Consider the following 14,676-nt stretch of genomic DNA (forward strand, 5'->3'; position numbering starts at 1 on the left):
ACTGCCCCCACCACCCCCACCTCCGGGCCCTGAGGGAGCTGGCCTCTGGGGACCGATGGTGATCTGGGGAGGGGATAGCATGTGCTGCAGGTTGTCCTGAAGTGAGAGCTGCCGACGGGTGAAATCAGTGCCAGAGGGTCCAAATTCATCACTGTAGCTGTGGCTGTGAAGGATGGAGGCAGCAGGGGGCTTAGGGACCCCTGAGGAGAGGTCCTCGCTCTTGCTATAGCCATGGAATGGGGCGAAGGTGTCCCCTGGGGGCTCTCCACCTCGGTGGTGGTGATGATGATGGTGGTGGTGATGGGAAGAAGGTGGGCCATGGCCACTGCCTCCTCCATGACCCCCCGGGGGCCCTGGGCCATCAGCAGCCATGTGGAAGAGAGGGTTCTGGAAGGAAAGGGGGATGCGCAGTTGCTGGGCAGGAACACCGTCCGTGGTAACACCCATCTGGCTGAGGCGCATGCCAGCTGCTGTGATAGATGAGCCACTCCCTTGGGAGAGGCGCCCGGCAGGTGCAGGCCGCAGCCCCAAGGCCGCTGTCAGTGAGGCCTGGCTTGAGTGCAGCAGGTCCCCAACAGCTGCCAGGTTGGAAACACTACTACTGTTAAGGCGGCCCCCAGGCCCATCGCCCTGCAGGTCCAGCATGGACACGCTCTTGTTAACACTCAGCATCTTCTGCTCTGGCTCCGTGATGTCTGAGCTGCTCGTGCAGTATGCTGGGGATGACCGGGCCAGTGGTGGCCGGCTCACATAGAACAGGTCTTTACCCCCGCTAGGTGGTGGTGGGGGCGGCTTTTCCTTGGTTGGGGAGGGGAGGCGAGCCATGTCCATAGAGCTGTTGGAAGGGAAGGAGGACACCAGCAGAAGGTAAGGCCAGGACTCCTGGCACCTAGACTACAGTGGTCTGGTACTGGCTTAGGTGAAAAGTGGGACCCACAGGGAAGGGCTGAGAGCTGGCAGTGGCAGCCCTGTAGAGGCAGGCAGGAGGCTGGGAGGGGAAACTAAGGCAGGAAAAGGACAAAGTCCCTGAAAGAAGGGGTAAGGCCTGGAGAAGAAGGTGAGGGCCAGTCTGGGCGGGTATGGAGAAGATGAGGTGCACTGGAGAGGAGTAGGGCAAAGGTCAGCGAAGCAGCAGAGGAGGGTGGGCAGGAGAGCCCCTCACCTGTTGAGGCCTCGAGCCATGAAGGACTGAAGGTCGATGGAGCTGGAGAGAGATGTAAAGAGGGCGAGCACAGACGAGAGGAGAGTGGACAGATGGAAGGAGCAATGGGATTAGGGGATGGATGGGTGTGGGGTCATGGAGGGGACATGGGTGGAGGAACGAACAGCAGGGTGAGCACAAAATGAGGGACAGCAGCTGAGGCCCAGCCTCCCCCAACCCCCATCAGATGAAATGCTAGGCTCCTGAGCAGGCTCCAGGGCCCACCCAGCTCTAGCTGCTGCTTCTCTGAGTGCTGGATCTGATGTTCTAGTGGGGAGCTGGGGAATTTGTCAGGTCATTCAGAGACACCTGATTATTTTGATACCGCATGGTAGAACTTCAGCCCAGAGCCAAGCATGGGCAGGTGGAGGGAAAAAGCAAGTCAGAGCTAGAGCAGGATCTCTTTGGCTTCCACCGAACTGGGAGCAGAGGACCCTCAGTGTTTCTGGGCTCTGCGTTTCCTATTCCCTCTGGCTCTGAAGGGCTCTCAGCCTCCCACTGCCTGTACCCTTACCATTATCTCTAAGAACTTGTAGCTGTACCCATTCAAGGCCTAAAGAGATGCATGGAGGGCCCAAGTAAGATGGATCCAAGAGGGATCAGCTCCCAGGGCACAGGTGGGGGTGCAGGGTGCTCACCTGTTGAGGTCCCGCATCATGTAGCCCTGCATCTCGGCTGATGGCCCCCGAAGCACCACGGGCTGAGGCCGAGGCCGCTCGCTCTGACGGCTCGGCTGCCTTTGGATGTTGGGGTTCCTCAGGGCTGTGCTGATGTCATTGAGGAGCCGGGGCAGTGGGCCCAGCTTCAGGAGAGCTTCCTGGAAAGACAAAGCTGTTACTTGGGGAATGAATGCCCAGTTCCAAAGGGACCTCAGAGGGCACCGGTGGAAGGTGTGTGAAGCAGGATGGTGGTAGGGGCCTGTCTGGGAACAGGAAGAGGAGAAAACTCAGTGCAAGGAGGTAGTTTCTCTGGGCCAGGTGCCTCTGGAAGTACCCAGGGATGGGCTCAGTAGACATCTACTAACCTTGCTGAGCTGGGGCAGCACCTCCCAGAGCAGGGCATGGAGTGTGGAGAGCTCTCGGCCCAAGTCAATGTAGCCCTCAAAGCTACTGCTGTTGGTTAGGGTGTCCAGGTTGGAGATCTCGTACAGGAACTGTTGCATGGAACCCCACTCCAGCTCTAGAAACTCATTCATGAAGCCCAGAAAGTCCTCCTTTGAGGTAAACCTGGCCAAGGGGTGCAGAAGTCTCTGGTGACTCAGGAGAGCCCTTAGAAGCCCCACAGCTCACCCCACCCTGCCTGAAGCTTCCCTCACTTGGAAAAGTTGGCCAGGTTCTGGATGACCTTGGCGATAAGGGTGAGGGTTCGTGAGGTCTGCTCATCTGGGTACTCCTGCATGAGCCCAAACAGACTGGGCGACATAATGGCTGGACAGAGGAAGCGCAGGAAGAGCGAGGCGCTGATCAGCCTGTCTGCGATGTCCTCCCGGCCCCGCTCTGCGCAGCGCAGCCTCCAAGACGCAAACACCTCTTTCAGCTCCCTCGGGAACACGCTGGGGGAAAGGGGTGGGGAGACAGAGAGAGAGAGAGAGAAAGAGAGACCGGGACTGAGCCCCAGAGACCCTCAGCTTCCAGGGAACATGCTGAGGGGGTGGCAGGGGGTGAGGGTGTGGAGACAGGCAAGAGAGACAGGGAGGGGGGTACTGCAGGAAAGAGACAGGAGGCTGCTGAAGAGGGCCATGGTAGAGGGAACAGATTCTGGAGAGAGAAATGGAGGGGGAGCAAAGGTGAGGGGAGAGAGACACGTGGGAGAGAGACGGAGGGTTGTGTGAGAGAGACAAGGAGAGGAGGAGAAGAAAAACAGACACCAGGGAGAGACAGAGATGGGAGAGAGATGGAGGGTCACTTGAGGTACAGGGAGCTCGGACCCCCCAACTCTTCTGGATTCCAGGGAAATGGGGATGGACGTGCCCCAGGCATGATCCCCAGTCCCTGGAATGGCTCAGTTCACTCTTCCCCGCCTCCCAGTGCCACTTCAATGTCCCACTGACACCTTAAACTTGACTAGTGTAAAACGGAGCTCACCATCGCCCCCACACCTCCAACTGGCTCCTCCTCCTGACTTCCCTGGTTCTGTCAATGAGGTCACCAGCCTCCCAGCCACCAGCCTCATGGCCTCTTGAGTCATCCTGACTCCCTCCTTCCCAACCAGCTGATAATCCCTGCTGATCCTTCCCTGAGAGAGCCCTTACAACAGTGCCTTCCTAGGTTTCCCGACCACATCCTGATTCATGGTCTGGTTTTCATGCCTGACCCATTAACCACAGCCATCAACAGTTTGGACCTCTTTCTCCTGCTCCACTCACAGCCCACCCCCATGGCCCACTGGGTCAGTCTCAATGCCAACACCTTTAACAGTACCCCGTGACATGCTGATGAACTCAACCTCCTGAACCCAAGGCCTTCCAGATTCTCACTCTAATCCCCCTATGTACACCTCTCTCCTGTCACCTCCATTATACCCTATGTGCTTCACTAAGCCTGTTCCAGCTGCTATCCATTCCCTGAAGGTTCCTGAACCTTCCCTCTCACCTCACATACATGCTGTCCCACAGCCTTGGAAAACGTTATCTTGTCTACTGTGCAAACGCCAGTCCCTTGGCCCAGTCTTCAAAGCCCAGCCCTGGGCACCTCTTCCTTGCCTCTCTCAATTATGGCCTCCTCTCCTCTGACTTGATACTGCACAGGGGACCCTCTCTCAACACATACAACAGTTCTGTGCTCTCTGCGCATGTCATTTGTCCCTACCAACCCAGGGACCAGGCCCTATTCACCCGTCTGCTCTACAACACCCCAGAAAATGCTTTGCCCATACTGATGTTCAGTCCTCTTTGAGGATGGACAGATGGATGAACAGATGAACACACAACTGCCCAACCCTGGTCCCCAGCCCAGCGTTCCCAGTCTCACCAATGGGAGTTGACCACCTTGCACAGGGCCAACTCACAGCACATTCGCAGGTTGGCTTGGTGCTCTGCCAGACTGGATGCCGTGCACTTGATAGGGTCTACTTCGCAGTTCTCCTCAGATTCATACAGAGCACGGATGAACTCCCCTAGGGGAGGGGGGCACAATGGAGTGGTTACACTTCCCAAGGGCAGGGGCAGGGGCTCCCCAGGTTGCATGAATGGCAGAATCAGACAGTTGGGAGGCCAGGGTCCTAGGACCCTGAGGAAGGACGGATGTGGGGGAGGTTTAAGGGTAGCCTGGATGTAGCCAGGTTTAAGGGTAGGGAGGTGGGTATGGGGAGGGTTAGGAAGAAGGCCTGAAGCTAAGCCATACCAATGGCATCCTTGAGGTATTTCTGACCAATCAATCTCATGTACTCCTCTATGGCTTTGGTGGCGAGCGTGTTCTCGCGGAAAATGAGGTGTTCCCGTTCCATGAAACGGTCTACCTCTGACATGGCCATGTCTGAAAGGAAGTCCTGGGGCCCAGGAAAATCCAAGGGTTAGCCTCTGCGGAGCCCAGCCTCATGAATTTGATCTCCCCAAGCCAGTGCCCATCCCAAGCCACCTTTCCCTGGGAGCCTAATACTCACCTTGGCTTTGCCCGTGCTCTGCAGGATGTGAACCAGCGCACTGGCAACCTCTTCCTTGCCCTTGACGTTCAGGGCGGGTTCTAGCACTGCACACAGCATCCGATAATGATTGGTGACGTACTCTGCAAACTCTTTATACAGCTCCATGGGCAGGATGCTCATCGTCTGGTACCGTGCCTTCAGTCGCACCGCAGGGCAACCTCCTTTTCCCTTGCCCCCTGAGCCACCCCCTGAACCCCCTCCCCCTCCCGAGCCCATGCCCCCAGATCCCCCACTGCCTGTAGGTAAGGTCACAGGGTACCACTGCTCTGTGAAGTGCCGCCCAGCCAGGGCAGCCACTGGTACAGTCACCAGGCCAACATAGCCGGCCTTATCCTTCTTGCGTTTTTTGTCTGAGTCACGGTACAGATGCAGCCGCAGGGCCCGGACAGCCGGTAGGTTGTTAAACTCGAAGTGCTCACCCCAGAAGACAGTGTCCCCTGAAGCTGAGCGGGGCTTGGAGGTGGTGCGCGCATACAGCATGTCGTCCAGGCACAGTTCGCAGTAGTATCGCTTCTTGGGGGGCAGCTCTCGGGCCTCTATGATCCATAGCTTTAGCACGTTATCTACGCGGCGGCTGTTGTCCTACATGGCATGAGCAGGTGGTCATGGTGGATAAGGGGAAGAGACAGACACACCGAAGAGGAGACAGTGAGCGAATGGGATGGAAGAGGCAGTCCAAAGGCCAAGAAGCACACCAGGTTGACAGGCGTGTACACAGGGCTGATAGGCGTGTATACCACCAGGGTTGACTGGTGTGTACACGGTATTGACAGGTATGTACACTGGGTTGACTGGTGTGTACACAGGACTGACGGGTGTACACTGGGTTGACAGGTGTGCACACCAGGATGACTGGTGTATACACCGGGTTGACAGGCATGTACACCGAGTTGACAAGCATGCACATCGGGTTAACAAGTGTGCACACCAGGATGACTGGCGTGAACACTGGGTTGACAGGCATGCACACTGGGTTGACAGGCATGTACACCGGGTTGACAGGCATGCACACCAGGTTGACAGGTGTGTGTACCAGGTTGACATGTGTGCACACTGGGCTGACAGGTGCCCACCACACCCACAGTTCTTGCTTTGTCCTTTTTTGTTTTTGAGGTAGTGGAAGTCTCACTCTGTGGCCCAGGCCAGCCTTAAACTGGCACATATCTGAATGGTGGGATTGCAGGCGTGCCCCAGTATATCCAGGAGGACCCCCAAACTACTCTCCAGAACCTGTGAATGTGACATCATTTGGAAATAGGGTCCTGGCAGGTGTAGTAAATTCAGATGGGAGTATACTGGATTAGTATGGCCCTTAATCCAATGATCAGGGTCTTCTTCATATGGAGAGGAACATTCAGAGACACACAGAAGGACACTGGACATGTAAAGATGAAGCGAAAACCCAGACAGACAGGTGACAAGCCAGGGATCACTGACAAGCTCTGACAACATGGAGCTGCACAGTAAACGCGCTTTTCCTCACACCATGTCTCTGGACTTCTGGCCTCCTCCACTGTGAGAGAACGACTTTCCATTGCTTCAGCTGGCCCAGTTTGTTATTTATTTACTTATTTTTGTGACAGTGTCTCCCTGTAGCCCCAGCTGTCCTGGAACTCACTACTATGTAAACCAAACTGGCCTCAATCTCACAGAGATCCACCTGCCTCTGCCTCCCTGAGTGCTGGGATCAAAGGTGTGCACCACCACACCCAGCTGTGATTTTTTTTTTTTTTTGGTCTTTTTGTGACAGTGTCTCCCTGTAGCCCCAGCTGTCCTGGAACTCACTACTATGTAAACCAAACTGGCCTCAATCTCACAGAGATCCACCTGCCTCTGCCTCCCTGAGTGCTGGGATCAAAGGTGTGCACCACCACACCCAGCTGTGATTTTTTTTTTTAATAGAAGAACTGGGAAGCTAACACAGAAGGGCAGCTTACACACTAAACAACAGACTTAGTTCACTGAAAAGCCTAGGGTAACAAACCAAAACCATTGCGGGGGTCAATATGGCACAGAGGGTAAAGGTACTTGCTGCCAAGACTAACAACCTGAGTTTGATCCGAGGACCCACACGGTGGAAAGAGAGAACCAACTCCCACAAGTTGTCCTCTGACCTCCATACATGCAACCTGCCCCCACCATATATAAACAAATAAACGTGCTGGGCATGGTGGCACAAGCCTTTATTCCCCAAACTGGGGAGGCAGAGGCAGGCGGATTCTATGAGTTTGGGGCCAGCCAGGGCTACACTTTGAGACCCTGCCTCAGAAACAATGACAATAGAAGCCCCAAATAGATAAATGTAAATTTTGTTATTCATTGAGGAGGAACTGGTAGAGAGAATGAGAGCCCTGCGGAGGCAATCAGGAACTGCAAAATGACAGACCAATAGCTGCAGCAGCTCAGAGGGGTCAGAGTGGCACTTCCTGTGTTAAAAGCACCATGGGGTCTGGACCCTGTGTAAGTCACATCAGGTCTAGCATCTTAGATGAACTTCCTTAAAGAGGACACTGAGAAGCAAGAAGAGGGTGAGCTAGACAGAGCCTGCTTGAATGGAATGCAGGACTAGCTGACAGGAGGGGCAGCAGAAGCCTTGGGAGGAACACAGACATATAAAACATCTGTGCAAGGAGACCTTGAGGTCCCCTAATCCAGCCATATTTGCACAGACTTTATAGACAGAACCCAGGTACACACAGCACAGTAAGTGGGGCTGGGTAATGACCCAGCAGGTGTTACTGAGGCCTTCTTGCCTGTGGGGAAGCTGGACCAGAGGACTTCCAGAGCCCCATCAGCTCTCTAGGACTATGGCTTTTAAGATCATGACGTTAGGTAGCAGTAAGATGCAGAAAAAAATGGGGGGGGGGGTTAGAATAATGGGGGTTGCCCCTGCTTGTCCAGGTCTCCTACACCCCCGTCTCCTCCTCTAACTTGCTCAGTACCCAGCCTCCCTAGTGGCCCATCCTTTGCCCTGCTCAGGCTTCTGTTCCCCTTACTCCCCAATACCTTGTTAGGTTTTACGGCCCGTTGTAGATTCTCTATCCATTTGTCCCTTTCGGCTGCAGATCGACAGGCAAAGCATTTTGTTCCAGATGATGTCGTTACCTACAAAGGAGTGTGGATTTGAGGGATGGGCTCCACAGGGAGGTAACTCCTAAGGACTGGAGACCCGCCACCATCTCTTCCTTCCTGGTCCCAGAGGTTTGTTTTGTTTCCACCTATGCCACTCTGCCCCTACCTCTACCATCCTCCCTGCCCTCTGGCCCTCCTCAGCCATGGCAGCCACTACCTCAAAGCAGAACTCCTGGCCCAGGATAGAGCTGTGCACTGGCTTGATAATGGAATCTTCATCCAAGTTGAGCTCCAAGGCCTCAGCAGCACTGCTGGGACTCAGCAAGGACTCATGGGAGTGCGACTCCTTAAAGCTTTGCATCAGCCGGGCCCTGGAAGGGAAGAGGTTCAGAGAAAGGATCAGGGAAGCCCCTCTGCCGAATCAGCAGCACCTCTAGAACGAATCAGCGCCTCTAGAAAGCAGACTTGGAAAGAAGGCTTCCTGAATCTACCACACAAGACTCAGAAGGAAACCCAGTCTCCCTTGGGGATGGACATAGGAGATGCAGGAGGAACCAAAACACTGCAAGAAACTCCTCTGCCCCCACTCCTACCCAAGGAGTAGGACACCTTGAAATAACTCAGAAATTGAGAGGCATGGTGGCACAGGCTTTTAATCCCAGCACTCAGGAGGCAGAGGCAGGGGGACCTCTATGAGTTTGAGGCCAGCCTGGTCTGCATAGCAAGTTCCAGGACAGCCAGGGCTACATAGTGAGACCCTGCTGAAAAAAAAAAAAAAAAAAACAAATAGTGGTGAGTAAATGAGCTATCAAAAAGTAAAGAGTAAGGGGCTGCAGAGCTGGCTCAGTGGTTAAAAGCATTGGCTGCTCTTGCAGAGGACCTGGGTTCAACTCCCAGCACACACATGGTGGCTAACAACCATTCCTAACTCAAGTTCCAGGGGATCCGATGACCTCTTCTGACCTCTGTGGACATTGCATGACACAGGTGTACTTATATAAATGCAGGCAATACACTCATTCACGCACACGCCTAAATAAAGGCCCCAGCATAGAAAAAAAAAAAAAAAGCCCCCAAATGGGCCTGGACGTGTCTAGGTCTAGGTGACACCAGAAACCAGAGTCTCAATATAAGGAAAAGATGGAAGCAAAAACTGGGACACAGAGAAGATACAGCATTGTCTAGTCTGCACCTGGCACACAGCTAGTGCCTAATAAACATTTCATGATTCAAACTATGAATGAAGAGGACAATTTTTAGCACAACCAGGGGAATGAGAGAGAAATGCCTAAGAGAAAGCTGTGGGCAGAAAGGAGGAGAATGAAGGTCAGACAGGAGGGGGCCGGGGATGAAGAAGGTGAAGAGCAAAGGCAGGTGCAAGGCAGGATGAGCCAGGCTGGGGGAGGAGGGCGAGGAGGATGCAGCACTGCAGAGGGAAGGAGCTCAACATAAATGGGGTTGAGGGCCCCAAGTGGGAGGAGACAGGACAGCAAGTAGTGTGGAAATGGGTAGGGGACGGAGAGTAGCAAGCACGGGGAAGCGGGAGGGGGAGCTCGGGTGTGGGAGCCTCCATGAAGTTATTTATAGCAGCCCCGTCATCACAGGCTCTGGCTGCCGTCAGCACCACGCTCCCCCGGCCCCCCACCCCCGCGGCCAGGAATACCATGCCCTCACCCCCTGCCGGCCCCAAATCCAGCTCTGGCGACACAGAGGGGTACAGGGAAAGATGTGACTCACCTTATCCCAACCTCTCTACCTGCCTAATCTCAGGCACAGCCAACTGGGAAAGGGAGGCCAGAGCTCTTCCCTGGGAATGGCTGGGTAGGGGAAGCCCAGAGAACAGAGCAGCAGCAAGAGATCTCCTTCCTCTTTCCTCAGTCCATGGATTAGGCCCAGCCTCTGCCCCCTATTCTGTTACCTGCACACCTGCCCAGCCCTCAATTCCGTAGCTCTGTACTATCCTTTCAAAACCCACTCCCAGGGACCCTGAGCCCTGATCCAGCATCATCAGCTACCCCTCACCGTTTCCGGCCTGCTGCCTCTTAATTTCTGAACCCCCCCCACCAAGTCCTGTTGCTCCCTTCCCTCCGCCCAATGGGCTCTGTCACCACTCTGTCCTCCCCTACAGCTCCTTTGATCCTGGGCTGGAGCCCACCCTTCCCTCAGCTAAAGAGCCCTCCTTGGTTTCACCTTCACCTCCTGCCCTGCCTCTGCAGGGTCTTTCCCAGTAATCGCCTCTCTCCTGCCGCCTCTAGCTCAATCCAGTTCCTCTCTGGTCTGTCTCAGCACCCCAACCAACATGAGCCCCTCAACATTTGATTCACCCCATACTGCTCTCATCTCATCCCAGGCCCTGTACTTACCGGTCATGGTCAGCACTTCGGAATCGAGGCAGGATCTGGCGAAAGCTGCTTGTCCGATCAAGTTTGGGTTGTGACTTCGTACGTTTGATGGAGCTTTTTAGCCGTCGGCTCAGGAAGCCTTGCTGGGGAGCAGATGGGGATAGGGGTGGGCTGGGGCAGGGCAGATTCTACCTAGACATCCCTCAGCTGGCAGAGAATCCCTAGAGGAGGGATGGGAGAGAGGGGACAGGAGCCCCGATACCAGTTTTTCTTCCTTGCTCCCACGGGTGCTGTGTGATGTGAGCAAATACAAACTCACACACTAGCTTGGAGAAGGTGGGAGGGCTGGTCCGAGAAGCAGGGGGCAGAGCCAAGAAGGGGTGAACCAAAGAAGTGGGGATACACACACACACACACACACACACACACACACACACACGCGCACGCACGCGCGCGCGCGCGCGCGCGCTCCCTTTCCCTCCTGCCCCCTTTTCTAAGAATCCTGGCGCTCCAGCTGGGGCTAGAAGGAGGGGGCCCAGCTGAGCCACATCAGGCAGGCACTTCCATTCACTCACCGAGGGCCGGAAGGGCGCAGCGGGGGCGGCCTCCATGCTGTACTGCTTCCCCCCTGGGACACTCTTCCTCCTCGAGCGACCCAAGTGGTATTCTGGAGGGGAGGAAAGGGCCAGAAGGGAATTTGGGGAAGGGGCTGGGGGACTGCTGGCCGAGGTGCATTCTCCACCCCCACCCCCGTGCCCCTCAGCTCCAGCCTCACCTACCCCCCGGAAAGCAGCAAGAAGAACAGCGGCGGCGGAGAGGCTGGCGGTGGGAAGGAGGGGGCAAGGAGCCAGAGCCCCCTGAGGGGGACGGGGTGGGAGGCCTTAAGCCCATGACTGGGGCTGACAGTCAGTAGAGGGGCATGGCCAGAAGGATCAGCAAAATCCCAGTAATGAATACGCAAGATTCAGGGAGGCTAGGTCCCCAGTAGCCACCCCCCCCCAGAGAAGGAGTTTGCTGGGGGGGAGGAGATAGGTTAAAGGTCATTGCCCACGGATGGGCTTCCCTCCTCTCCCAGCTGGGGACATCCTCCACCTGCCCCACACCTCCCAGAACCCCTGTCCGTCTGGAGGTCCAGGGCTGCCTCCCATGACCCCCTCCCCTGGACTGGAGGGGGAGGTCTTAGAAGAGACCTGGGAGGAGTGGCAGGGGGACAGAAAATCCAAGGAAGGGGCAGAGGGGAGGAGAGGAGAAGGAGCCCGTTCCACGTGCACTGCAGTGCCAGGGAAGGGTGCAGAGAAGCAAAGAGCTAGGGGGTGGGCAGGGGGTGCAGAGGATGAGCAAAGGGGTCTGGGGACTCCCAATTAAAGGCTGGTGGTGGGGAGGTGAATGCGGATGAAGCTCAGCCTGCCAAGAGTAGAGGGATGGCAGCTCCGAAGGGGACGCTGACGCTCTGCTGCTAGGGAATTTAGAAGGGCCAAGGGGCTGGAGGAGAATGGAAGTGGGGGGTTGCCAAGCTCCGGCTCCGGCTCCAGAATGGCTGCCCAGGCCTGGGCTCCCCCCTCAGCCCCACAGTCACCACTGCAGCCAATGGGGGGGCAGGTGCTGCATCAGGGGCGGGGCCACCATCCCCATGGCAACAAGAAGCTACAGGCAGGGAGGGAGGGGGCAACCGGAAGAACTGCTTGTTAACCCTCTGGGTTCCAGAACAGAATAGGGAAGGCCACACTACATCTTCACTTTCTCTTTCCAGAATTGCAAATTGCCCTCGAACCAGTTCCCTGCTTCTCTTTATATGCAAACCCGGGACAACACATACAAGTCTGGATCCCAAGACACAAGAACCCTATCAGTCCCTAAGGAACATGTGTGGAGCATAGAACATACACTGCGTTGTGGGGGTACTTGTATGTCAGAGCAATACAAAAAATAAAGAGGGCTCTAGGTGCTTATGAGACATACAGACTGTGAGCACCAGGGCACCAGGGGGCCACATTCTGAGACTCTGACGCTCACACACCCCATATGCTTAGACATATGTGAGCATTGCAACAGGGGAATACATACTTGAACTCAAGACACCCTCATGAGAGCTGCTGGTGTGGACTTTATGCCCCAAGTTCCTTGGGCCATCATGTGGGCAGTTACTACAAAGACGAACATGTAACCCTAAGACAACTCATGTTCCCCATGCAGAGGAATGCCAGTTTCATCCCTGAGATACAGGCTTGAATGCACCACAGTCCCATGCCTCATCCCTGCACCATGTATACACCATGGTCTCAATCAGGTGTCCTGAAAGCAAGAACAGCCATCACATCAGAAGCACAACCACATCCACTGTCTTGGGACAGCGCCCCCGCCCCCCTTCTTTTAGCTTTTTCCTGACTCCAACCACTGGTATCCATGAAGGCAACCAGAAAAACGTAAGAAACAAAACAAAAAAATGAAGAACAAACACGTTAACTGTCCTGTCACAGTAAGCCATGTACCCAAGGCTCCAGGTTATCTCCCTCCTAGTCCGCCCCTCTGCAAGTCTCAGTATGGCTGCCTCACTCTCGTTCAGGGAACCTAGCTCAGCCACTATTTCACACACAAGCTCCTCTAATAAAGGCATAAAAGTCTAAGTTTGAATTCACTGGCATTTTCTTTTGGAACTAAAGCATTAATTGGGGGGGGGGAGATTTGCTCATTGGTTTGCCTGGGTCTTAGAAGCAATACACATATTACCAGGAACTAAGATCTCTGAACTCACAAATAAGTCACAGGTACATGGAGGGTACACATGGATGGACACGGACACACACGCACAGACGTGCTTACAAAGACTCGCTACAAGGAAGGGAACAGCAGCACAGAGGAGGGGGGCATAGGGTGACAGAAACACAGGACATCCTGTTAGTACTGCATGCAGTGGAATACACAAAAAACATAGCACACAGCCACCGGACATGCAGAGCAAACCTGAAAGGCACACAGTGTGATGCTGGGTCTCCATGTCCCATCCCTGCACAATGTATACATGCATGCACACACATAACAGCCACCTACACAGACCAGTAACACAGGCATTGTGCACACACCCACACAGTACACACCCTGTATACACACACAATTGCGTGCGTGCACACACACACACACACACACAGCAAGGGCTAGGATTCTGCCTCTCCAATGTCTCTAATCTTGCCATTACCCACAAAATTTCTACCCTCCACTCCCCAAATCCCTACTCTTCCCTGTGGCCTTCTCCGTGGCTAACTGGCAGCTCTCAAAGGGAGTCAGGGAGAAAAGCAGCTGGAGAACCAACAGGAACTGAGGAGCAGGGCTGTGGAGGGAGCAGAGACAGAGGGGGAGGGGAGCAGGGTCTGCACAGTCCCTGTGGTGACAGGCCTCACCTGGAGCCAGCCCCATGCCTGGATGGCCTCCTGCCATCCAACCAAGCCCATAGACCTGCCTCAGAGCCGCACTAACCTAGGCCCTCCTGCACCACGCCAGTGTCTCAGACACTGCTTTTTATACAGGCCCTGCTCCTGCCTGCCTCCCCTAGGCCCCATCTTGAGCCCATCCTCTTTGCTGTCTTCTAAGTCTGGCTCAGGCTCTCCCACACTCCCCTCCTCAGCTATTCTTTCTCCCTAGCTCTGCTGTCTTGAAGACTCACGGGCCCTACTTTTCCTCTTTACCCCACTCCTTCCCTGCAAGCTTTTATGTCCGCACCTTGGGACTACACAGGGGCTCACACCTGCCTGTCTAAGGTGTTTTCATGCACATCAGATTACAAGGAACACACACCTTCTCCCCATCATCACTGGCACACCACCCACATTCAGACACGCCCTGGACACCCATGCTGGGATTGACACAGTCGGGCCAGTGCAGGAACACACATGCAAAGACACACACCTGCCACCAGGGACACAGAAAATTCTTCTCCGGCGGCCAGTCACACATTCCTACACACAGGGCTGATGGGAGGTGAGTCTCAGCAGGGACATGCATGCTCAGGGTCAGAGGTGACATGAAACAGTAATGGCCACAGACTGCCCCACAGACCCTAAGGCAGGAAACAGGCCGAGCAATACAGGACACGCTTGACCAAGGCTGGTTACACATGTGTGCATGAGGAACTGGGCCCCATGTGCACATGGCACCGACACACAGGGACGGAAGCAGGGACACCATCACACCCGCAAACACCCGGGCTGCCCGTCCAGCAGGGCTCCAAGACCCCCACACGCCTGCCGCCCCCGCGCGCTCGCAACCCTGCCCTCGCCAAGCCGCCCTGACCCCCTCCCTCCGACCTCCGCTGCCCCCCCACCGGTTACCATAACTCCCCCCACTCGGAAGATGCAGCGAGAACATGCGGAGGGAGCAGCTGCCGCCGCCGCCGCCGCTCCCCACCCCCCTCGCCGCGCCCCCGCA

General features: G+C 55.4%; 1 protein-coding gene across 16 annotated transcripts in view; it reads right to left on the reverse strand.

Annotated features, from left to right (window-relative positions):
• Positions 1 to 14,676, reverse strand: part of Syngap1 (synaptic Ras GTPase activating protein 1) — a 35,877-nt gene that overhangs the window by 9,725 nt on the left and 11,476 nt on the right. For 13 of the 16 annotated variants that reach the window (XR_003850637.1, XR_003850640.1, XR_003850636.1 and 10 more), the window contains 12 exons: positions 10,833 to 10,924; positions 10,279 to 10,400; positions 8,133 to 8,286; positions 7,850 to 7,948; positions 4,802 to 5,425; positions 4,543 to 4,687; positions 4,171 to 4,315; positions 2,517 to 2,753; positions 2,226 to 2,427; positions 1,840 to 2,018; positions 1,163 to 1,204; positions 21 to 835 (listed from right to left, as the gene is read on the reverse strand). Coding sequence is in view for 10 of the 16 variants with exons in the window: in XM_029566958.1 (XP_029422818.1) it covers positions 21 to 835; positions 1,163 to 1,204; positions 1,840 to 2,018; positions 2,226 to 2,427; positions 2,517 to 2,753; positions 4,171 to 4,315; positions 4,543 to 4,687; positions 4,802 to 5,425; positions 7,850 to 7,948; positions 8,133 to 8,286; positions 10,279 to 10,400; positions 10,833 to 10,924 (2,856 nt within the window). In the remaining 6 variants the exon portion in view is untranslated. Of the gene's footprint in view, positions 1 to 20; positions 836 to 1,162; positions 1,205 to 1,839; positions 2,019 to 2,225; positions 2,428 to 2,516; positions 2,754 to 4,170; positions 4,316 to 4,542; positions 4,688 to 4,801; positions 5,426 to 7,849; positions 7,949 to 8,132; positions 8,287 to 10,278; positions 10,401 to 10,832; positions 10,925 to 11,036; positions 11,812 to 14,579; positions 14,649 to 14,676 lie in introns of those variants that run through there. The other 3 variants (XM_029566961.1, XM_029566962.1, XM_029566959.1) reach the window with 3 other exon arrangements.

Source organism: Nannospalax galili, unplaced genomic scaffold (genome assembly GCF_000622305.1).
Source record: "Nannospalax galili isolate Female #2095 unplaced genomic scaffold, S.galili_v1.0 scaffold538, whole genome shotgun sequence".
In the NCBI taxonomy this organism is placed as follows: Eukaryota; Metazoa; Chordata; class Mammalia; order Rodentia; family Spalacidae; genus Nannospalax; species Nannospalax galili.